This window comes from Sorex fumeus, unplaced genomic scaffold, assembly GCF_029834395.1.
Source record: "Sorex fumeus unplaced genomic scaffold, SorFum_2.1 ptg000098l, whole genome shotgun sequence".
NCBI lineage: Eukaryota > Metazoa > Chordata > Mammalia > Eulipotyphla > Soricidae > Sorex > Sorex fumeus.
Window position 1 is genome coordinate 32408040 of NW_026606155.1, and position 24465 is coordinate 32432504.

The 24465-nt window shown below is 37.1% G+C and overlaps 1 protein-coding gene across 1 annotated transcript in view; it reads left to right on the forward strand.

Annotated features, from left to right (window-relative positions):
• Positions 1-3201: 3201 nt before the first annotated feature.
• Positions 3202-24465, forward strand: part of KCNH5 (potassium voltage-gated channel subfamily H member 5) — a 391167-nt gene continuing 369903 nt past the window's right edge. Inside the window, exon 1 of the mRNA XM_056134093.1 lies at positions 3202-3704. Coding sequence (XP_055990068.1) covers positions 3632-3704 — 73 coding nt within the window. The 5' untranslated portion in view covers positions 3202-3631. The remainder of the gene's footprint in view (positions 3705-24465) is intronic.

Below are 24465 nucleotides of genomic sequence, written 5' to 3' on the forward strand. Positions count from 1 at the left end.
ACAATACCTCAAGAAATAGAAGAAGGGACAGATAAATATGCTTTAAAATGGAAATTTTGTGCCTGGAGCAATAGTACAGTGGGTAGGATTTGCCTTGCTTGGGATCAACTTGGTTCAATCCCCAGTATCCCATATGGTCCCCTGAGCACTGCCAAGAGTAATTCTTGGCTGCAGAGCCAAGAATATCTCCTAGGCATTTCTAGGTATGGACTCAACTCCCCCCACCACAATAAACAGAAAAGTTTCCTAATTAAACACAGATGTCCTTTGAATGACATTGAAGCTTTTGGATTCCTGTCTTTCTTACCTGTTAGTTCCTATGGTTTGGTTACAACATATGGACTCTGTCTGCAAAACACTTTTTAAAATGCTGTGTTGGCACCTTGCTGCAATCTGTCGGTACATTCCTCAGGGCCTTTTGGACCATACGGTACTGCTCTATTTTCCTTTCCTTTATTTTGATTAGAAGTTGATGCACCTTGATGCAGGAAGGTTTTCTTCTCTTCATTGATATAAAATCAGTGGGGGCATTAAAGATTGCTGTTTGCTACTGGTTGTTATCACACTCAGCTAAGATCAGATTGTTTTCTATTGTTTACAAGAATCCCTGGCTATAGGACTAAGGTACCTGATAATAATTTTAGTATAGCCTCTAAATTACCATATCATCTTGGACTAAGTACTTCATTTCTTTGATTTTTGTTTCTTCCTTTGTAAAATTAGTAGTTAAGCCAGAGGACTAAGGAAAATATACAAAGCAAAGATTTGACACTTTATGAACACTATTTTTTATAATAATAAAATGATCTCAAAGGCATAAAGTTGCGTAGTTATTAAGGACAAAGATAAAATGATAAATATCATTTTAATTAAATCTCTAGATGGAAACAAATGAGAAATTTCTACCAGTAATTGTGTGACTGTATCTTAATGGAGTCCAAAAGAATTTCCTCTTTGGAAAGTGTGAGCTAATACACCCACAGGGGAGTGATTGGGAACAAGGATATTTATACTAGATGGGAAGTGCTGGGAAGTTGAGTTTTTATATCAATACCCTGAGGCGAGATGTGGGCAGCTGATGATGTGCAAAAGAAAATGTAGATTTAAAATATTCCCTGTTAATGATGAAGACAAAATTATGTTAGAAATCTAGGATAGTAATCTATGAAATAAATGAACATATATTCCATATGTTTATGTCAATCTAAAAGATTAATTGCCTCTTCACCAAACCAATCAATAAATGGTTGGTAGGTCTAAAATCAAGATCTGTGAACTACCCTACTTATCAGAAACACAGATTGTGTAAGAATAAGAGGGGAAATGTCCTATTTTCCAGTTAGAAAGGCCTTTCTTTCCCCTCCTGCTAACACGCAGCATCATCTTAAGGGAGGGAACCATAATCTCAGCTTCTTCTTTGACTGCAGCTGATGTCAGGTGATCTGTAGTGGATTTCACATCTGTAGAGGATTTAACAAGACAGAGTTCCTTACCTAACTATGGCAAGGCCAATGTATTTAGAAGACACTAGCTATAGGGACCTAAAACTCTTACTGCCAGCAGTGTTTCAGAAACTGGAAATCTGTTATTCCACCAAGTTTCTTCATTCTGAGATTCTTTAAAGAAAGAATCCCAGTAGAGCAAACTTTGCCTGCAGTTAACTCTTTGGGTTTGCATGATAGTCAAGCTCTGGTCGACAGGGTGGAAATTTCTGGGAGTAGCCAGGAAGAACCCTAAGCTAAAACTTGGATTCTAGTCGTACTGTTTTCTGCCTAAACCCAGATATTCAGGGGAGAGTGACTAGTGATAGAATTCCAAACCATCCCCTCTTCTCTCCCTGGTGCTAAGCGAGAGTTTTTTCTAGGACACTAATCCTGTGATTCCCCTTGTTTCTGTCTTTGGCAATTTTTTATAAGGCTCACCTAGGATATTCTCAGAAACTGGGGACACCTACATCTAACCTTTAGCTTTCACAACATTTAATGCAGTCCTGGACTCCACCACAGAGCACTTGAGCATTTCCACTCCTAGACCCTGCTTTTACTTCACCTGGGCCTGTGGTTTTCCAGCAGGCCCAGGTGGAACTTCTGGAGAGAAGCCTTTTATCTGGGCTTCTCACACGTGAGTTTGCTCTCACTTTATCTGGAGAGTTTATTACAATAGACTGTCAAACTGCCGAGTTTCTGGCTCCCTGGCTCTGGGGTAGAGCCTGCTATCTTGTATTTCTAACAAGTTCTTAGAACATACAGCCAATCTCCGACCACTTCTAGAAGCCTGGCATTAGATAAATGGTAGCGCAGCGTGAAGCGCCTCCTTTTCTTTCCAGGTCTCCCCACTCCATTCGCACTCAGGCTATTTTCCTTTCTCCGTGGTGAATTCCGGGCTTCTGGACACTTGCTAACCGTTCCACTTCTATCAACGAATAGAAGCGTTGATAGAAACGACTCCCGTCCACTTCAGTCCCACGCAGGTTCCCTGCTGCTAACCTCACTTGACCCACACGACACGCTGCCCACCCGCACTTCTCCTGCTCACTCCGCTGTAAATTCACTCCCCTCATCCCTCCGCCCCGGGTTACTCATTGCATTCCGTGCAACCTTTCCCCGCAACTTTGCAGCGGTGACCGAGCTCGCTACTCGAGACAGGAGTTTCGCAGCCCTGGGAACACACTCTTTGGTTGCACGGTCCCCGGCGCGTCACATCCAACCTGGGGCATAGTGGCACTGCGCGCGCCAGCGATCCTGGCCGTCGGGTGGGGCCAGTGCTAAAGGACTGGTTGGTGGAGTTCGGGCGTCCAAGCCCGGAGGGGGGCGGTAGCAGCGTCAGGTGGCTGCTCTGCGTCCCTGTCTGGCTCTCAGCCTGTGCTGGAACGAGAGCCCACCCACACCGCTGCCCGACTGGAGCATCCTCGGAAGCAGTCGGGTCCCAGGTTCCCGCCCCCCCCCCCCCCGCCCCCAATCCAGTGTCACCAGCGGGAATGTGACCACAGCTCTGGCATCTCGCCCGCTTCTCGCCTCGCCTTCCCCTCTGCCGTCCCATTGGATGGACACACGAGTGCCTGGATCTCCCCGGAGAGGGCGGAGCGGCCCCCAGAGGCGCACAGCCCCACAGAAGTTGGGCTCCGCACGGCCACCGGCTCCAGGGGCGCGAGCGGAGCTGGGCTAAGGCGCAGGCAAGAGGTCTCGCTGTGGGGCGCAGCGGGCTGGGGTGGGGACAGGGACCCTCGGGACTGGGCTCGACGCTGGCGGAGAAATGCTGAGCCCGCGCCCGGGCGAGTGGCGCGGCGGCGGCGGCTTCAGCATCAGCACCGGCGGGACAGCGACAGCGGGGGCGGCGCAGGCGCACTGTGCCCCGCCGAGCCTGCAGTTCCCGAGCCCCGTGTGCGGCACCGCCACAGTCTGGGCAGCGGCGGCCGGGGGAGCGCTACTACCATGAACTGCCTGGTCCTCCTCCCCAGAGCTGCTCATCCGGGTCGGGCTGGAGACACAGTCAGGGGACCCCGCCGCCGCCGCCGCGCCCCCTTTTCTTTCGGCTCGATCTTCTCCACCTTTTCCTCCTCTCCCTCCACCTTTTCTTCCTGCAAACCCCCCTCCCCCGCCGCGGATCCTGGCCGCCGCTCTCCAGACCCAGGATGCCGGGGGGCAAGAGAGGGCTGGTGGCACCGCAGAACACATTTTTGGAGAACATCGTCAGGCGCTCCAGTGGTAAGAAGAGTTACAGTTCGAAACACCCCCCTTCCCACCCCCCACTACCATCACACCTCGATCCCGTCCCCCTCCCCCCCTCCCAGGCAATCCCCCCTCTGGCATCCTCTCCATCCCATCCCTGGCCGGGTGTGTGTGGGGGGGGGGATCGTGCAGGCAGGCCGATCTAGTGTTTTTAGTGACTGCATTCTGCATTTGGACCTGATTTGGGAGGCGGAAGAAATTAGGTGGCGGAGAAAAGTTACTTAACGTCCCCATCCCCAAGAGGTGCTTTTACCCTTCTCACACCTGTCCAGACCCACACCAGCAGGGTTGGGCGTGGGTTGGTGGATTCCTGCAGGTACATCTGGAGAATAGAAGAGTTTTGCTTTGGTGAAGAGTGTTTTTCTTGCTCATCCTTCCCCCTCATTATCTCCCCCACCCCATCCCCCCACCACCCAAGTAGGTTGCAGACGGATCACATTCTTAGAGTCAGGACAGTGGAAGGCTTTTCAAGTTAGGAATTACTGCAAGGGTAGTTTCCTATTAAAACTCTGTTTCTGGAACAGCTTTTGGGCCCAATGGCCCCCCAAATTGAACCTTGTGCTTGAAGAGTAGGTGGAATTGAACCTACTCTCCAAGCACAAGCACAAAACCATTTTTCAAAAGACTCAGTTCTTGAAAAATGGGAAAGCAAACACTATGATTAAATTTGTGTTTAAAATCTTTTTTAAAAAAACTGTGCATTGGTTTATGTTTATATGATGTATTTGATTTGATTGAATCAGGAGAAATGTGGAAAGGGAAGTAATATGCAGTTCTATTGCTTTTTAGGTAACTGTTAAAAGAAGTCTTAAAATGTCATTCTTTCTTGCACCTAGGTTAGTCTTTTCTTGCCTTAAAGAACTCTTAAAAGGCTTCCCTTTTATACATTTATTTCCTTCAAGATATTTTAAATGAGATGCTCATATGTTTCCTATTTTGAGACCTTATTAGCTGTTCCTTTTACACCTTGTACTTGTTTTAAATTCTATATTGTTTTCAAATTTGTAAACTAGATATGTAAAGTGTCCTTTAAGTTTTTTATAAACCTTCAGAGATTTGCAATTTCTTGAAATCCATTTCTTGCAGAATTATATGAAATACATTTCTGCAAATTAATTGCAGTGGATCTTGAACCAAAGTAATGGAAATGTTTTATGCAGTTCTGTAATTACTTATTAATTAATTCACTCATTGAACCAATATCTATTTGGGTGTCAAAAAACAGACATTCAGTGGGGCTTTTTGGATAAAAATTAAGACACCAGTTCTCAAGAAGTTCTCTGCCTAGGGTAAGACAGAAGACCACTTAAATAATAATAAATAATTCAATACAATTATGCTACCCTGAGTTGGTAGGTTCTTATACTAATTCTTAGGTTAGGATCTTTTGAAAACTAGACTTGCAAGTATTTTTCCTGGTTTTGGGATTATAAAGAGCCCAAAGTGCTTTTCCTAAATCTCTGATATGGGATTTGCTTTTAATTTGAGAGTTATGACTTTATTCTACTTTGGTCAGTACTTAATACTATAAAAGTATAGAGCAGACTCTTTGGATTAAAAACTAATAGGAATGGCCTAGTTTTAAAAATGGCTATAATATTTTTAGCCACCCAATGTGGTTTCATAGGTGTTTTAAATTTTTTTACAAAGATATTAAATACAAATTTGTGATGGCAGGCAATTTCTGTGTTTATATATTACCTTCTGTATTATTATATAAAGAACTGAGTACAGGGGGATATTACTCTTAAAGCAGTTTGGGAAATGTAAAGGTTATTGGAATCGGCTATTTAAGATATAACAGTCTTATTTTAGCTTTCTCATCCTCTTGGGTTATCTCAACTCTGTGCAGTTTAGTCAGTGAGAGTGCTTTTTTAGAGAAGGCCTTAAAAATAAAGCCTATAGGCTTTCTGCTATTCTGTGCTCTAGAGAAAAAGAAGATGAGAATTCCTTTACTGAAGTTAACTAGCATATCATCTTTGGTTAAATTCCTTATATGGAGTAGAGCTATGAGTCATTTTCTAGAATCTTTTATTTCAAATACCACAAAATTAAAACTTACCTGATGTGGTTTAAAACATCTGCTTCTTTTGCTTCCATTTTATAACCACCATTCAAATTAATGAAGGAAATTTTCTTTTTTATTCTTCATGTTCATAGTGGTGTTATAGGTTTAGTACTCCTTTCCATTCATAATACCAAGTGTGAATAAAAATTATAACAGTATTTTAATAACTTAAAACCTCTAAGCTGTGTTTGAAATATCTTAGATATTTTATGTAAGCCCCTGCTTACTATAAATATTATACATATATATAATAAAATCTTGGAAATTTGAAAATCTTGGTACCACTTGCACGATGAATCTTAGAAATTGACCATTACAGTATTGAATTGATCAACACTTTCATGTTGGAAAGCCCATAGTTGTTTGGGTTTCTATATGATTTAGTAGATAAATTAAAAATATACCCTGAATAGTTATTTGAGATTAGCAGAGAAATCTTCAGGATCCTCCCAAATAGATTTGGTTTGTCAGAGATAAAATTTATTTCATTATTCACTAGCTTAGCAACAATGAAAGTAAAATATTGGTAGACCTTATGGTAAAAGAAAGAATGGATCCAGTTCTTCCAATATATTAAATAATTGAAGAAAGTCGAGTAACATCTATTTACCTTTATCCCATGAAATGATTATTTTTGTGATAAAACATTGTCTTGTCATGAATATAATTTGTTCTTACACTGAGGGTCTTATGAACTTAGAAACATATATAAGCAAATACAGATGTATAAGCAGTTAGGTATTCACCAAGATACAAAGACAGATGAAGAAGAAAACTATCACTTTTACATACCCACAAAGAGAAGAATATGTATGTGTGTGTGTATGTATGTGTGTGTGTGTGTGTGTGTGTGTGTATAAGTGGTATTTATGTGAGTGTGAGTAGAGAGATGAGAGAAAGATAGAAATAGGAGAGAGAGAGACAATGAAATGCAGAAAAAATATCGTGATTTGTTCATTCATGTGTACCATCAGTGAACTGAAACCTCAGTCAGTTAGAAATCTGACAGAAAATTTCTTGATCATTTCCAACAAAAGAATAAGATGTAGAGTATATCTTAGTATCGCTTTTAAACTGAGATTTCCTCTCAAAGTTCCAGAATCCTTAGTTGCAATTTTCCAGTGTAACAGTGGCCTACAGTAGCACTGATAGCCCATTTGCGATTATTTTACACTCCTTGAAATGGGTGTTTTATTTTCCTTATTTACTTGACTTAGCCTTTATGGGAAAGCACTTTAAATTGTAACTGGTGATTCAAAGTCTATAAAATAGAATAATGAGGACCACTGAGTAGGAAGGATGCACATATATTTTATAGCCAAATCCCAAAATAGTAGAAGTAGGGAATTCCTTTTTTTCAGTTTTAAGATAAAGACAAGACACATTTTGGACACGTCAAAAGGAATTCCATTATGTACTCCAGTGGACACAGAGAGAGAGCACTTTATTATTCTAAAAAGTGTAAAAGTCAAAAGTATAGTTACAATAGAAAGGTTGAGGTAATTTATTTTTGGTTCTGTGATTGAATAAGTTGCAGAAAGGTAAGTTTGTGAACTGTGTGGTAAATTCCATGTATCTGTGCAATATCTCATAGAAGATTCCCCCATCACAAAGTGCTTATTGAATATTTTTGTCTGGAGTCTTATTAGACTATCTTTCCTTATTTAAATTTCAGTTGTTCATGCAAGCTGTTCCCCAATAAATACTGGGTTGGAGAGAGCTGTAAACTTGTGAGTAGAGGGTATATATGTGAAAGAAAGAGTTTAGTTCTTTTAGATAAAAAAATCATTTTAATACTTTCTATATGATTATATCTCTGAGAAACCCATTTTATTATATTGTTTTTAATTTCTTAACAACTGGGCAGAAATGATTAGAGACTAAACTAGACTCCCGTTTTGAAAAATTTTAACTATATGACTAATGTCCTTGGTAAATGTACACTGATGAAGGGATGGATGTTGGAATATTGTACTGCTAAAAGACAATCACAAACAACTTCATAACTGTGTATCTCACAGTGGTTCAATAAAAATAAATTAATTCAAAAAAACCACAAAGCACCCTCTCAAACTAATGTCTTTTTAAGAGAAGTAAATGGTTGTTCTTTAATATTTAAGCATTAATTTAATATTAAGCTATAAATGTTTTTCTTGTTAGAGAAAAAAATGAGCTCAGAAAAGAATAAAATACAAATGGCAGTATTTTATGAACTACTAATGTTCAAGAGAAGATGCTCAATATATTGTATTTCCAATTTTCTTGAGATACATAGATTGCACAGAAATTTATTTATTCAGCTCTTAGAGGAAAACTCTTTTTTGTGTGTGGAATAGTCAATATTTGTAAAATCCAGAGCTTAAAACATATTGAAATCTGAGAATCTAATGGAGAGGAAATAGAGAACCAATGATTTAAAAACAAAGTGAAAAGGAATAATAATTTTAAGTATCATTTAATTTAAAAGAAGTGATGAAAAATAAGGAACTTGGTTTGAAATTCTTGATTTTTTTCTTGAAAGATTTTCCTAACATCTAAACCACTTATTCAGAAAATATTAATAAAACTTCATAATACTTCTGAGGCTTTGGCTTACTCAGATTGTATAATGAATCACTTTTACTTTTAAAACATCATTGAAGTTGCAGTTATATTGACCACTTCCTAAACTATCTTTATAAATAAGATAGAGGATTGTCTCTAAAGCCTAAATTCCATTATAGAATGAATGCTATACTTGCTGACTAAAAGATGCTTATCAGAGGACAGTTTTGTCCTTACTAGAAATTACTCTGCTATTTTTGCTGGATTCCAGGAGTAAGAAATCCATACACCTCATCTTTAATTGCCTCACTGAAAGAATTGTTAAAAATATTATTTTTCAATAGCAAGAAATAGCTATGATTATCTTATTTAACACTGACTAAATGGATTTCCATATAATAATTTTTCAGTTTTAGTTAATGGTTATCATTTACTTTCATTGTTAAAAACAGCTATTTGCTAGTGTGGAGGAATAATGCTGCTATATTCTTTAATGTCTAGCTTAGGAAAAAAAGTATGTATTGTTTTCTAGAGCTCTGAATATAGTATGTACCACAAGAGGTCACTATAGGTTCTGTCACAGGTGAACCAAGTAGTAAATATCTTTGGTTTTTGTTTTTTCTTGTTTGATTGGCTGGCACAATAAATGTTGTTTGTTGTTACTCTTGAAAAAAAACATGTCTATAACATGTAGGGAAGTTTAATGAAGAAAAATATTTCTTCAAATTATTACAATCCTTTTTTTTAGTTAAGAATGACTGACATTTTGTGACAATATGATTTTAATAAAAACAGCTCACATAAAGAAATAGGTTTAACCACATTTGAAATTACTTTGAAGATGAACAAATTTTAATTGTAGAAAACCGTTTAAGTGTGGTGATGGTATATATGAAAAGTAAGATCTTGCATAAAACTGCCGTATAAATAATGCTGGATGGAAAATATAAAAAGGGATTAATATATATTTGCTATTTCAAAATAGTTTTACTCTGTGAGATCTCTTGGTATAACAAGCTTTGATGTTATTGATGCAATTCAGGATAGCAAGTTGATTTTATTGATAATCTACAGATTTATAGTTATTTAAATATCGTGTTTCTACTATTTTGATGTCATCTAAACTTTACAACTATAGAGCTAAAAATCAGTGTTTTACCTGCCCCTCCAAATATGATTCCCCAATCATGTAATTTTCTAATAGCTTCATTTCCTTCAATCAGCATGTTTGAATCTTAGTTTTAGGCATTTTCTTTTCTTTTTGATCAGAACAAATAGTATATATAGAGAGATGTTTTGAAATGTTCCAAACAACATTTGTTTTAAAGAAAAAATTTAAAATAATAGGGTCATATTCATATGTGTTTGGGGTTCTTGGGGCCTCTCCTTGTGGTCAAGGCAATGTGTGCCTAATACTTCATTGCTTGGCACTTAGTGGTGTTAGAGTTCCCAGGGTTACTTCCTGCAGTGCTCTGGGGTGCCATGAAGTGTCACTGATTGAAGTCACCACTATATTTTGAGTCCTCCTAGCTCTGTCATACAGTACTTACTATGAATTTTTAAAAATGTATTTATATGTTATAAATCAAATAAGCATGAAAACAAATCACAATCTGAAACCATTGGAAATCATTGTCATGGAAATTGAGATCAAGGAAAAGAGTTTTGGTATAATGTAAGAAATGAATATTTATATAATATTTTTCCTTTACTTATGGTAGACTGGAACTTAAAAAGAATTCTATCTTATATTCTGGACACAAGAAAATAAAAGCAAAAAATAACTCTGTTAATAAGTTTGTGGCAATCAGTTTATAATATATATGTGTATAAAAATATAGTTTTGTGCCTTAAAGATATAATTTTATTTTCCAATTGTACTTTAACTATGTTTTAAAAAATCTTGTTTGTTCCACTAGATACTTTAGGTTAATTTATGACATGAACCTCTTTCATTTCATTTTTTATCACTGAAGAATGACTATGAAGAATCATTTAAATATTCTCATTCTGTACGAGAAATTAAAACTAAAAAGGAATAGTCTTGAGAGATACTTGCTCTAATGAAATAGTTATAATATTGTCACATAAATTATTGTGTGCTTTAGACATTTTAGAATTGATTATATATGGATCAAATTGCTAGTAAATGGGTCTGTTTAATATATTCTAGATAATATTTTTCTGATATAAGTTTTCACATGGTAGAGGAGACAAAAACAAAAGAAACATTTAGAAAGAAAGAGTGGTTGAAAACTGTGAAATTCTGCTGGAATGGATTTACTTCTCATGGTATGAAGTTATAAGAGAAATATAAATATTTAGTATGAAGTCCTCTTGATTTTCTGGGTTATTTGAGATCTGAGGATAGGCACATAATTTTAGCAATTTAAAGAGATAATTATATATACTAAAATCATATAACACTGGGACATTATGAAAATGTGAATATATTAAATAAGTTCCTTAAGGATATGGATTATTACACATATTTTTACGTCCTCCATTGTGAAAAGCACAGAGCACCAGTACTAATTTTTCATTCTGTCTCTTGAATTAACCAAGTTCATAATTTTTTCCAAAACAATACTGACCTAATCTATTAAGTAACTTGAGAAAGTAATTGCATAGTTTAAAATATGTAATCAGTGCATACATATGAAAATGGAAATTGCACTGTATAGAGCAAATCAGCTGGGACTCAAGTGAACACTAGAGGAAAACATAAAAATGGTCTCATGTTTATTTTCTCTTCTTATTTGATGTCAAATGGAAGTACATTCTACAATTTCTATTCTAATTGCTAAGGGGTTAAAATGAGATTATTTTATACAAAGAGATTATAAATTTGTAGATTGTATAACTAAATTATTTATTGTAGTTTTATGGTTAGAAGTTATAAATGATGCTTTATTCTTTGCAATGAGAGATCCTTATTAACTGCCTTCTGAGTGAAGTTTGTTTTGCTGTGCAGTTTCCAGTGGAAAAGGGAAAATGAATTTTTATTTTGCAGAGACATTGGCGGAGGCATGGGCACAGATAGCTAGTTTAATTGAAAATTAAACAACTTACTTCTATGAAGGGAAACAACTTTTATTTTATTTATTTATGTATTTATTTATTTATTTATTTATTTTGCACCACATCCAGTGATGCTCAGGGGTTACTCCTGGCTCTGCACTCAGGAATTACTCCAGGTGGTGCAGGAATTACTCTGGGTGGTGCTTGGGGAGGCTGGAGCAATAGCACAGTGGGGAGGGTGTTTGTGTCTTTCACATGGCCAACCTGGCTGACCCAAGTTCGATTCTTCCGCTTTCAATTCCTCCACCCCTCTTGGAGAGCCTGGCAAGTTACTGAGAGTATCTTGCCCCCACAGCAAAGCCTTGCAAGCTATCCATGACGTATTCAATATGCCAAACACAGTAACAAACCTCACAATGTTACTGGGCCCGCTCGAGCAAATCAATGAACAACAGGAGTTACAGTGACAGTGATTCTTGGGGAACCATATGGGATGCTGGGGATCGAACCCAGGTTGGCTGTGTGCAAGGCAAATGTTCTACCTGCTGTACTATCACTCCGGACCCAATTTTTATAATCAATTTCTGTAAGTGATATTTTTTATTTTGAGGGGGAAAAAGCATTTTACTAAGGTTGTTTTCTGATTTTGTAGCATTTAGAGAATAGAGGAATTCATTGATGGTTGAATAGTTTGTAAAAAAATTTCCCTACAAACATTTCTAGATAATCTTTCATTAATACAATAAAATAAATTGAGTATATATTGCCTTCTAGTTACAGATCTAAGCACTGGAGATACATAATAACGCATGATAATGTAAAGGTAAAGGTAAAGGCCCTCCCGTTGATCGTCGATTTGCTCGAGCGGGCCCAGTAACGTCTCCATTGGAGACTTTGTTGTTACTGTGTCTGGCATATCGAATACTCTCGGTAGCTTGCTGGGCTCTCCGAGAGGGGCGGAGGAATCGAACTCGGGTCAGCCATGTTGGCCGCTTGTAAGGCGAACGCCCTACCCGCTGTGCTATCACTCCAGCCCACATATATACACATATATATGTACACACATATATACACATATATATGTTTACACATATATACACATATATATGTTTTCCTGCAAAGACTGTATTCACATTGCTCAAGTGAGAATGAATCAAGAACCTTCCATTTGAGTGCCAGTTCTGATGTTTAATAGTTCTACGACTTATCTATACCTAGTTTTCTATTCTACAAGATAAAAGTAATAATAGTACTTAGATGTTGGTGTAGGAGTGGAGATTAAGTGAGATCCTACATGCAAAATGCTTAGAAAAGTTTCTGGCACATAATAAGCAGGAAATCAGAATTGTTAATTATTGTTATCATTGTTTAAAGCTTTGAATGCACTAAGGTTGATGACTCTAGATCTTGGTCACTTTTTTCCTGGGATGTTTTCTGATTCTGTCGAATATGCTTTTTATCTTAATGTTTTAGTTTGGATATCATAGTGTTATTTTTGATTTCCCATTTAGTATATTATTCTTGCTTCCCAGCCAGATCAACAATTCTTAGGACTAAGAATTTGGCCATACATTCTTTTGTAGCACTGCACTGCACTGTCCTCCTGTTGTTCATCAATTTGCTCTAGCGGGTCCAGTAATGTCTCCATTGTGACAGTGTTTGACGTATGGTATACATCAGGGGTAGCTTGCCAGGTTTTGCCGTGCGGGCGAAATACTCTTAATAGCTTGCTGGGCTCTCCGAGAGGGGCGGAGGAATCGAACCAGGCTGGCTGCTTGCAAGGCAAATGCCCTACTGCTGTGCTATTGCTTTAGCCCTACATTCTTTTGTACCGTCTATAAATTTTATATTCTGAGTAAATGAATTATGCTCATTTATCCTACTGATCCATCTCAAGACATGAAGCATGTCCATACTGACATTGTATGCAGCAAATACATAGATATATTTTGCACAAAGGAGTTACTGTTAACAAAGAGTTTAAAAAAAAGATTATCTTCTCTTCCCGAGTATGAGGTATGAAAGGTTTGATACATTTACTTAAAAAAAAACTCTCTAAAGCAGGTTCTCTTTTAGCTAAGCAGTCATATAGATAATGAGTAATCTTTCTATATAGATTTCATACAGTCAAATAGATAATGAGTCCCGTTGTTCATCGATTTGCTCGAGCAGGCCCAGTAACGTCTCCATAATGAATAGTGTGGGGCATTTCCAAGGACCAGAGAACAGAGCTCTAACAATTCTTAGAGGCAAAGTGATCAAGTGGAAAGAGCAAAGAAATTTGGTCTCAACCTAGCCTGTCCTAACCTTACACCTTACCAATAAAGACATATTGAAGCTTTCTGGGTTAAAACATCCACATTGCAAGGATACCGGAAAAGCTGGGCAAAGCCGCATTTTGTGCTGATTCTTTGCAGTAAGGACTTAAATATATTTACTTTTTTGTATCTTCTCTCAACATAGTAAATTCTAAATTCTCTGGGAGATTATCTTTTCTTTTTACCCCAAAAGCAAACTAAAAAATATCTGTCATACCAGTCATAAACTGCTAGATTTGACCTAATCTGAAAACAATTGGATTCACTTTATTAAGAACTTATTTGAAGAGAAAATAAAACTAAAATAAACAACTTTCTCTCCAATAAAAGCCATTAGAGTCTTAGAGTCAAAGAAGCATCAGTTCTCTTTACCTCATTAACTGGCAGTTCTTGATAAAGCTGAAGTCTGCAGAAATAGCAAACTCTTTATAATCGACCCAGTGAAATATGGGTACAGAGAGAAATAAATTTGTGATCTGTACAAGCTACGGAGAGTATCCCACCCGTGTGGTAGAGCCTGGCAAGCTCCCTGTGGTGAATTAGATATGCCAAAAGCAGTACCAACAAGCCTCACAATGGAGACACTACTGGTGCCCGCTTGAACAAATCCATGAATGATGGGAGGACAGTGCTACAGTGCTACCCTGTGTTTAAACAAGCTAAAAGCACAGATAGTCAAAGCTTTTTTTTTTTAAAAAAGGACAAATCTTTAGGAAACTAACTGAATTGTAAATGCTTTCAGAAAAGCCCACTTCTGTCTTTTTACCAGATGAATAGGTTAGATAAAAAGCTTTCATTAGCTTTATTATTATTCTCATTTTGTCTTTTTTGATCCACACAAAGCAGTGATCAAGGCACATTCCTGGCTCTGTGCTTAGGGCTCACGCCTGGTAGTGGTTAGGAGATGAACTTGCTTCCTCAGCATGCTTGGCAAGCATCTTACCTGCTGCTGTACTATCTCTTGTCCCCTTTATCAGTTATCTTGTCATTAATGTTTGGCTGACTTAAAAAGTTACTTCAAATAAAATATATTGGCTCCTTCAAAAAAGGTTCAGTTATTTTGCAAAAACATGGTTGTTTATTTGCAGGACTGAAAAACAATGATTTGACATTAAACATGTAATACTTTTCTTCCAATAAATACATTTTGATTAATTTAGATTTTTTGCAAGGTTATGTAACTAGTGAATATTTAATGGTTTTAGATGTTTCAAAAAATTTCATTGTAATAAAATCGAGTAAAAATATGCTGTTACCGTTATCAGGGTGAAGGTTTTCTGTTATTGTGGGATAATGAATCACAGACTGCTATCACAGATTTATTTTGTTTCTAATTATTCTAACCAGTGTACCTTTTAGAAACTCATCTTTTCATGAACAAAATACCAACTACTAAAACTATTAACTTTGAAGTATTAAAATACTTTTTTTGTTGTTTGTGGAGATATTTTATATAATGAAATTGTTATTATTCCTACTAGAATTTATAAAATACATGTTGAAATAGCTGATGCATTTGAATCACTTTGGGTAGATGCATAAAAGATTAAATAAATGTCATCAAAGAAACACAGAAACTTTAAAATGTACCTTTGATCTTGAAGGAGGTGAAAAGTAGAGGCATATTTTTATCTTTGATGACAGCTGAATAAGTTCGAATAAATTAACAGATTTTGCATATTTCAAACTCCCACAATATTGGTCTACTTAATGTTGGCAACATTGTTATATAATAATTATTCTCATTGTGGAAGGTACAAAGTGTATGTATCTACATATATATTTATATGCACTCGCACATGTATATTTATTTTCTATCAAGCTATAGGAAAATGTTATATTTTATAAGAACATGAAAGATAATAGCCTTACATTATGTTGTTGATATAGAGAAATTGGCAGTTCACCTACCAGAACCAACATTATAAATGCTTGACATATAAATCATACTTTTGTTTAGCCATCTGAATCAACATTTTATTAAACCCAAATAAGATGTGCTATATTTATATTATTCTATTACTGTTCTATGTAACTAAATATATCTATTGATATCATTAATTCAGAAAAGTTTTAAAGAACAGTTGTGCCCTATGATTTAAATTCATGAGTTTGCAGAGGGAAGGGAAATTTGCTTGGAAAGACCTAAGAGAACTGCCAGTTACTTGAGAAAAATACCCACTGTGGCCCTTACTTAGACTTATGACAATATCTTTTATTGCTCTAAAAATTATTAATTGACTGCATGAATTTAAATAAAAATTTAAATTACAATTGTTTAATTTAATAAACATTTGTGGGTATATAGTGATAAAGAAATAGTCATGATCCCTGGCCTCATGGAACTTCAAATCTGGTAAGCAAGAGAAGCTTTCAATAAACTCAATCAAATATATAATTACAAATAATGTTAAGCATTTGAAGGTAGAGAGGCACATGCTTTGATAACATATGAATAGTTTTTATTGGAGATCAGGTCAGAGAAAGCCTGAGAAAATAGTGAGAAACTGAAACCTAAAGTAAGAGGTAGCTAGGAGAATATTTCAAAGATAAAACATGTGAATAGCGTTAAGGAGAGAAAGAGGAAATTAGTTTCAGAGTTAAGACTGTTAAAGCTGAATTGCAGTGTTGTGTGTGTGTGTGTGTGTGTGTGTGTGTAAGAGAGAGAGAGAGAGAGAGATCAGGTTTCATATTCCAATTGCAATGGAAAACAAAATTAATATGTGACAAGTTGTTTGGAGAGGAGTAGTAGGTGAGGAAGACTTTAAATAGTTAAGGCAAGAGCTGATGGTGATTTTGGAGTGGGATAGTAGCAGTAGAGATGAAGAGAGGCAGGTGTATGTTACATTCCTCTTCTTTCTTGCGGGGAGGGGGCTTGTTTTGGTAAAATTATTAGTGGTTAATGATGAACTAGATGGATGACTTCAAGGGTTTTGTCTCAAGCATAGACTGATGTATGGAAGATTTTCTTGACAAAGGGGAAACTAAAAGAGAGCCAGGTTTGAAATGAAACAATCAAGGTCACCTCTATTATCGCTTTATTATTTAGCACTATTTTCATTCTCTTGAAGAAAAGGGTGAAACTAATGAAGACTAAGTTTAATGTGATGGTGTGCACAGGGTATTTCTGATTTTTACTGTGGAAGGTCAGAAAATAGCAGCCTGTTTGTCCTTATGGATGAGAAACATAGAGTTTCAGGTTTTAATATGAAAGTGTTTCAGATAGGAAATGAAGTGAATTTTGGGATATAATTCAAATACCAAGTTAAACCTAGTTCCATAATAACAAATATTTGACCATCAGTTTAGTTGACACCTCATCTGTAGTCAAACTTTTGTAGAAAGGGTAGTGATTGTTACATGGTTTTTATTGGACTTGCATTTGAACTTCAAATTCCCCTTCTTGGCCACTGATTTTTGAAATGTGTGTTCTTGAGCTCTTTGAATCAGAAGACTGTGGAGGGTAGTAATAGTTGGAGCCATGAGCATCTGCAATTGCATCCTTCCTCCGTGAGACCTGGGTGACAAGAAGCAGTTCAAAACAGCCCCTGCCAAGTTTCTACCTGTCTTTCTCCATTGCTAGAGTAATTCTGCCTCAAGATTTTAGGACCTTAAGAATAAAAGTGATGGCTTTTGTTTTTGTAAGTTTATCCAAGGTTAGAATGGAATGAATAACATCATGGAAAACACAGTGAATTTACTGAAGCAGGCTTTGACTTTGGAAAAGTGCAATAAATCTTGCAAGTATATTCTTTATTTCTTATTTTATTCTTTATTTCTTTATTCTTTATTCTTTATTTCATCTGATTTTTTTTTGGTGAAATCTTTTCCTTCTCGCCTTCACTCCATGCATCATCTATTCCTCAGTACTCTAGAATTCTTTGGTGTGTCTTATCACTTCTCAAAATATCTGAAGTTTCTCTGTTCTTGTGCTGTGAAATACTTCATTAAAAATGATGAGAGAGGGCTGATAAGATGGCTCAAGGAGTGAGTGTATACTTTGCATGGGAGAGCCTGGGGTTAACCCAAATCCCACATGGTTCCTTCAGCACAACTGGGTATGGGCTCCCAAAAATGATAAAGAGAAGTAGGGAGAAAAGATAAGACTAACTAGCTTCTCCTCCTGAGATGTTTGCCATTGTTAATGTCCTTTTAATTTCTGGATAAAAAAGGGTATGCTTTTCCTACATACAAAAAAATGATGCCATCTCCACCCCCATCTGACCCTGGCTGCAAACAACTTAATTCTGTCACATAGAGATAGTGTTGGAAAAAATAAGAGAAAAATAACATTAGTTTTGATTGATTTTTGGCATGCCCACTGGTGCTTAGTATCATTTCTGGTGCTCTCAAGCAGAGCAGATATACTGTCTCCCTGGATCAAGAAAGGCATTCCTTTCTGGAATTGCTGTACAAAGGAAAGAAACATCTCATATACTTTCATATTGTTTATCATTTTATAAGTACAACCTTTCTTATCCTTTCATTCTCCCTCTCTTTTCCCTTTTATTCTTCTCCTCCCACTTCTCCTTCTTTTTTGGTACTGGGCTACATCCCCTTTTATTCTTCTCCTCCTCCCACTTCTCCTTCTTTTTTTGGTACTGGGCTACATCTTGGCCTGAGACAGTCTTTCTCCACACATTTCTACCATCCGGAACTATAGACCTCATGGTTTATATATGATCTTTAGAAATGGAATTAATATGGAGTGGTATTGAGTAGTTACTAAGTAGTTATCTAAATTAAGCAGCTATGTTACCATTTTCTGAAGAAATACCAGTACTTCCGTTGCATAAGGAAACAAAAATTGTAAGAGCTCAGAAATGTAGTATGGCAGAATATAATGTCTGAGAGAGTGAGGTCTGGTTCTTTTTTTCTCTCACTATGAGCAAATCCTTTAACTTTCCTCACCAGCTTTCCCATATATCAGAAGAGGGGGAGGATGCATAAGATCTATACATATGTGCTTGAAAATCATCTGCAATTTTGATAAAATGCAGGTTCTGATTCAAAAAGTCTGGGTGGGTCTCAGGTTCTGTGAGGTTCTAACACATTCTCAGGTGGTGCTGATAAACACTTTGAGTATAAATCTAATAGATTAAAACTTTCCAAAGCTGGCTGAGTGGGACATATTCCTCAGTGTCTGTAGTTTTGTGTCCCACCTAGAGAAAGTGAATTCAGTGTGTCTGCATTTGAATTTATCAATTTTTATTTTTGACCCTCATGATAAGATTCTATTGCAGTGTAATTCTATTCTATTCTTACACTAGGAATTACTGTGGTAGATTAGTGCACCCCCAAACTGGCTTGTTTGTTTTTACGTTGTTTTAAAGTTAAACCTTAATGCCTGGATCTAGTGGTAGACCAATTAAAGCATAGTCTTTGCAGTGTAGAGCCTGGAACCAATAACTCCAATGGCCTCCTGCACCTTCACTAAGCTCCATCCCAATCAAATGTGCACTTAAGACTAAAACATGCTCATAACGAGTCCAACAGACCATTCCGAATTAGGGATTTGAAAATTTATGTTTTGACTTTTCACTCTTGAGAAAAAGTTCCTTTTAAAATTTCATATCTATCTCTGAGAGAATAGAGGATGGTCTTGTCAGTATATGTCTGCGGCTAGAGAGATAATACAGTTGTTGAGGTCCTTGTTTTGCAGTTAGTCAACCCTGGTTTGAACCCTGGCACTACATATGTTCTAACAAGCAAAAATGATCCCTGAGGGACTGGAGCAATAGCACAGTGGGTAGAGCATTTGCCTTGCACGTGGCCAATCCAGGGTTCGATTCCCAGCATCCCATATGGTACCCTGAGCACCACCAGGAGTAATTCCTGAGTGCAGAGCCAGGAGTAACCCCTGTGCATCGTCGGGTATAAACCCCGCACCCTCAAAAACGTGAGCCAGAAGTAAGTTCTGAGCATTACGAGGTGTGGCTCCAAAACCAAAATGTATAATGTTTTTAGAAGTAAGACTTTTTTCTGAGATATGTTCAAGAATCTACTCATCAATGGAGTTTCTTAAGTGTTTTACTGGTTTACTATCATGTTGCAGACAGTATCACCTGATTCCTACATTCCTCCTGTAGGAATCATTGGTATTTGAATTAGCTGGAGAAAAAAAATGTTTGTAAACATCTTCAAGTTCCGAAACAGTCAGGATCCTAGGGAAAATTCAGTTTTTCACAATTCATTGTTCTTGATGTGCTAAGGAACTATAAAAATAAATCAGAACTGATTTTTCTGTCAAATTGGTTGACAAATATATAGTCTATTTGGGTTTTTATCAAGAATACCGTATAAGATGGATGATTTATAAACAACTGAAATTTATTTCTCACAGTTTTGGAGGCTGGCAGTCTAAGATAAGACACCACATGGTCATGTCCTGAGTAGGGGCCGCTTCTTGGCCAAACTGCTGCTCTGCATCCTCATGCAGAGCATAGGGTGGAGGAAGCAAACACTTTTACACCTGAGGACACTGATTTCATTCATGAGGATCTCTGTCTATATGACCATATCAAATCCTGGCCATGTCTCAAGTGTTCCACCTATTTATAAGATCATGTAAGGAGGAGGGCTAAAAATTTTGAGTTAAAAATGTTTTTAAAATTTTCATTTAAAATACAAAGATATACAGAGTTATTCATAGTTGAAGTTTAGGTATCTACTGGGCCAGCACCAATCCCATGGCCACTGTCAACTTTCCTCCACTAGTATTCCCAGATTCCCTCCTATTCCCCCCAGCGTGCCACCTTGTCAGGCATATTTTAAAGTTTGATTGTTGGATTTTGGATCTCATGATTTCAGGGTTATTGACTCAGTGCTGTGGATATATAGCTGTACCAATCCTCGACACCACTGGTGTATGTGAGTTCCCTTTGTCCCTGTTCCCTTTTGCTTCCATCTGTCTCTTCTTCCTTCCTCCCCCTCTATTTCTTTCCTTCTCTGTCTTTCTACTTCTTTTATTCTGGGACCAAGGGTAGTCCAAGCATCCTCTTTAATTTACTGTATTCCCTCCTCCAATTTTGAGAATGTACAAAACACTGAATGCATAACAAAAAAGCTTGATGATGGCCATGAAAAATTCTGGGCCATTTATTTTATAGCTTTGAATGTTCAAGGCTTGTGAACTGTATAACATATCTTTTTGAAGAGATATTATAGTTCATCAACCAGGTTGCCTTTCCCTACTGTATTTTAAAGTCAAAGGAAATAAACATTTTTTTGTGGAGAAATTTTAATTCACTGCACTTTTTTTTTCTTGGAGGTGGGCTTACCAGATGGTACTCTGCGGCTAATCCAGGTTTGCGCTCAAAATGTAACTCCCAGCAGTGCTCTGGAGATAATAATTTTCATGATGACTGCTACAGTGAAGTGGAACAATTGTATAAGTATTCTATATTCACATAAAGTATTTAAACTGAAAAAAATGACAAAAGAAATTCTTGGAAATACACTAATATTTTTAGCAATTTCAGTCTAATTTAGCCTCAAACAGGGCCAGAAGCATAATGCAGTGGGTGATGGATACACTTGCCTTGCATGTTGCTGACCCAAGTTCGATCCCCCAGCACTGTATATGTTTTCTCAAACCTCACCAGGATGATTGCTGAGCACAGAACCAGGAGTAAACCCTAAGCAGCTCCAGATATATTTTATTTATTTATTTATTTATTTATTTATTAAATTCTTTTTTTTTATTCGTAAAACACCATGAGGTACAGTTGTTGACTTTACAAGTTTTTGTACTTGGGTTTCAGTTATACAATGATCGAATACCCATCCCTCCACCAGTACCCATTCTTCACCACCAATGATCCCAGTAACCCTCCCACCCTTCTCATCCCCGCATCCCATCCCGCATCTGTGGCAGGGCATTCCCTTTTGTTCTCTCTCTCCTTTTGGTTGCTGAGGTTTGCAAAAGAGGCATTGAGTGGCAAACATGTTCGATCTATAGTCTACTTTCAGCCTGCATCTCCCATCCTGGGAGGATCCTCCCAACACCCTTTACTTGGTGTTCCCTTCTCTGTCTGAGCTACCCTTTACCCTTGCATGTGCGGCTGGCCTTCAAGCCATAAAGTAAACCTCCTATAACTTATCTCGACTATTCTAGGATGTTAGTCTCCTATTTTGTTACTTTATATTCCCCAGATGAATGCAATCTTTCTATGTCTGTCCCTCTTTTTCTGACTCATTTCACTTAGCACGGTACTTTCCACGTAGTACCATTTGTATGTAAATTTCATGACTTCATCTTTTCTAACAGCTGCATAGTACTCCATTGTATAGATGTACCAACGTTTCTCCCATTTGATCCAGCAATACCACTCCTGGGAATATATCCTGGAGTGGCAAAAAGGTATAGCCAAAATGACAGCTGCACTTTTATATTCATTGCTGCACTGTTCACAATAGCCAAAATTTGGAAAAAACCTGAGTGCCTGAGAACAGATGACTGGTTCCAGATATATTTAAAAAAAAACATAAATTATTTAATTCAGGCTACAGCATTAACTTTGAGAGGGGGCATGCCCCATAGTGCTCAGAGCTTAATCCTGGCTCTGTGATCAGGGAATATTCCTCGTGGTACTTAGGGGACCTGGGCTGGGGCAATAGCACAATGGGTAGGGTGTTTGCACACAACCGACCTGGATTTGATTCCTCTGTCCCTCTCAAAGAGCCCGACAAGCTACCGTGAATATCCCACCTGCATGGCAGAGCCTGGCAAGCTTCCCGTGGTGTATTCAGTATGCCAAGAACAGTAACAAGTCTCACAATAGAGACGTTACTGGTTCCTGCTTGAGCAAATCAATGAACAATGGGAGGACCGTGCTATAGTGCTACAGTGCTACTTAGGGGACCAGGTATAGTACAGGGGTCCAAAGGAGGATCAGCTACATTCAAGACAAGTGACTTAACCTTGCACTATTTTTCTAGTTCTAGCCTAGAAAAAATATTGGAGAAAACATATCAGCTTCATATTTCTTTTCCCTACCTACTAATATTTTATTTTGCAGTTTTTCTGTCAGTGATAAGTATAATTTTATAGGTTTTGTGTTTGTAGGGTCAACATTAATTTTTTCCCTATAGGCATCAGGGATATGGTTCTACTGTAAATTCATTGTTTGCTTTAGACCTCATGTCTAAGGCACAGCACAACATGACTCTCTGAGCACTGCTAGATGTGGGCCCAACAAGATTTCACACACAGGTGTACGCGTATGTGCACACACACACACACACATGTGCACATACACATATTTTCCTTATATATGTGACAAATCTTGTGTGTAATAAACAATAACTTAATAAAAGTTAATTTGTAATTTCTTTAGTAAGGAGATGGTATCCAAGACTTTTCAAGAGGTTTAGGTATGGCTGTGAGGTAACATGATTATTATCAGTATTTACCAGTGACAACTTATGTGAAGGATCTACAATTATTGCTAATTTTCTCAACTATTTTATAGAGATTTTATAAATAATAGTAGCATTTTATGCTGGTTTTAAAGATATACATATATGTAATTCTATATACATATATATATACACATAAATATCTATATGCTAACATGCAATTTTTAAAACTTTGGGCTAAAGGAGTGGCAAGCACATAATCTCATTACTTCTCTTCCTGATGGTTTAAATGAATATACTCAAACTTGATGTATAAAGATGAAAGGAAAGCGTATTTCCTTAGGCTGTTTTAAAAGACTTTAAAAAAAACAAACTATATATAATTGACACATTACATTAGCTTCAGATACATAATACAAGGTTTCAATATTTGAACACAATGTAAAATAACCACCACTATGTCTACTTATATTGGTCACTATACATATGTATAAAATATTTTTTCTTGTAATGAGAACTTTTAAGATTTACTGTCAGCAACTTTTAAATATGAAATGCAGTACACTATTATTAATTATAGCCCCCATGTTGTACAGCTTAGTCATGAATAAGCCCCCATGACTTACTCATTTCAAAACTGACAGTTTATAATTTTAAACTTCCTTCATCAATTTAGGGCTGGAGCGATAGCACAGCGGGTAGGGCGTTCGCCTTACAAGCGGCCAACATGGCCGACCCGAGTTCGATTCCTCCGCCCCTCTCGGAGAGCCCGGCAAGCTACTGAGAGTATTCGATATGCCAGACACAGTAACAACAAAGTCTCCAATGGAGACGTTACTGGGCCCGCTCGAGCAAATCGACGATCAACGGGAGGGCCTTTACCTTTACCTTTACCTTCATCAATTTGGCTCATTTCCAACCCAGTGCTCTGTTACCCACCAATCTGTTCTCATATCCTTGAATTCGGTTTATTTTAGATTTCACATAAAAATGAGATTACATTTTTCTTTCTTTGATTTATTTTACTTAGCATATTGTCATCAACAATTACACTCATGTTACAAATGACAAGTTTTAATCATTTTAATGGATTAATTATATTTCCTTGTGTATATAATCCATGTTCTTTATCCATTCACCAATCAATAAACATACATGTCTTTTCCTTGTCTTGATTTTCTTAAATATTGCTGTAGTGAGGGTGTATGTATTTTTTAAAATTAGTGTTTTCATTATATTTTGATAGCATTAATTTTAATATTTTTCAAATTTTCAAAAATTTTTCATATCCTGTTGATATCTTACTGTGGGTTTGATTTGCTTCATCCTTACAATCATGTTGAGTACAGTTTCATGTGTGCTGAAATCATCTGGATTTTACTGGATCATCTAGCAATTCTATTTTCAAATTTTGGAAGAATATACT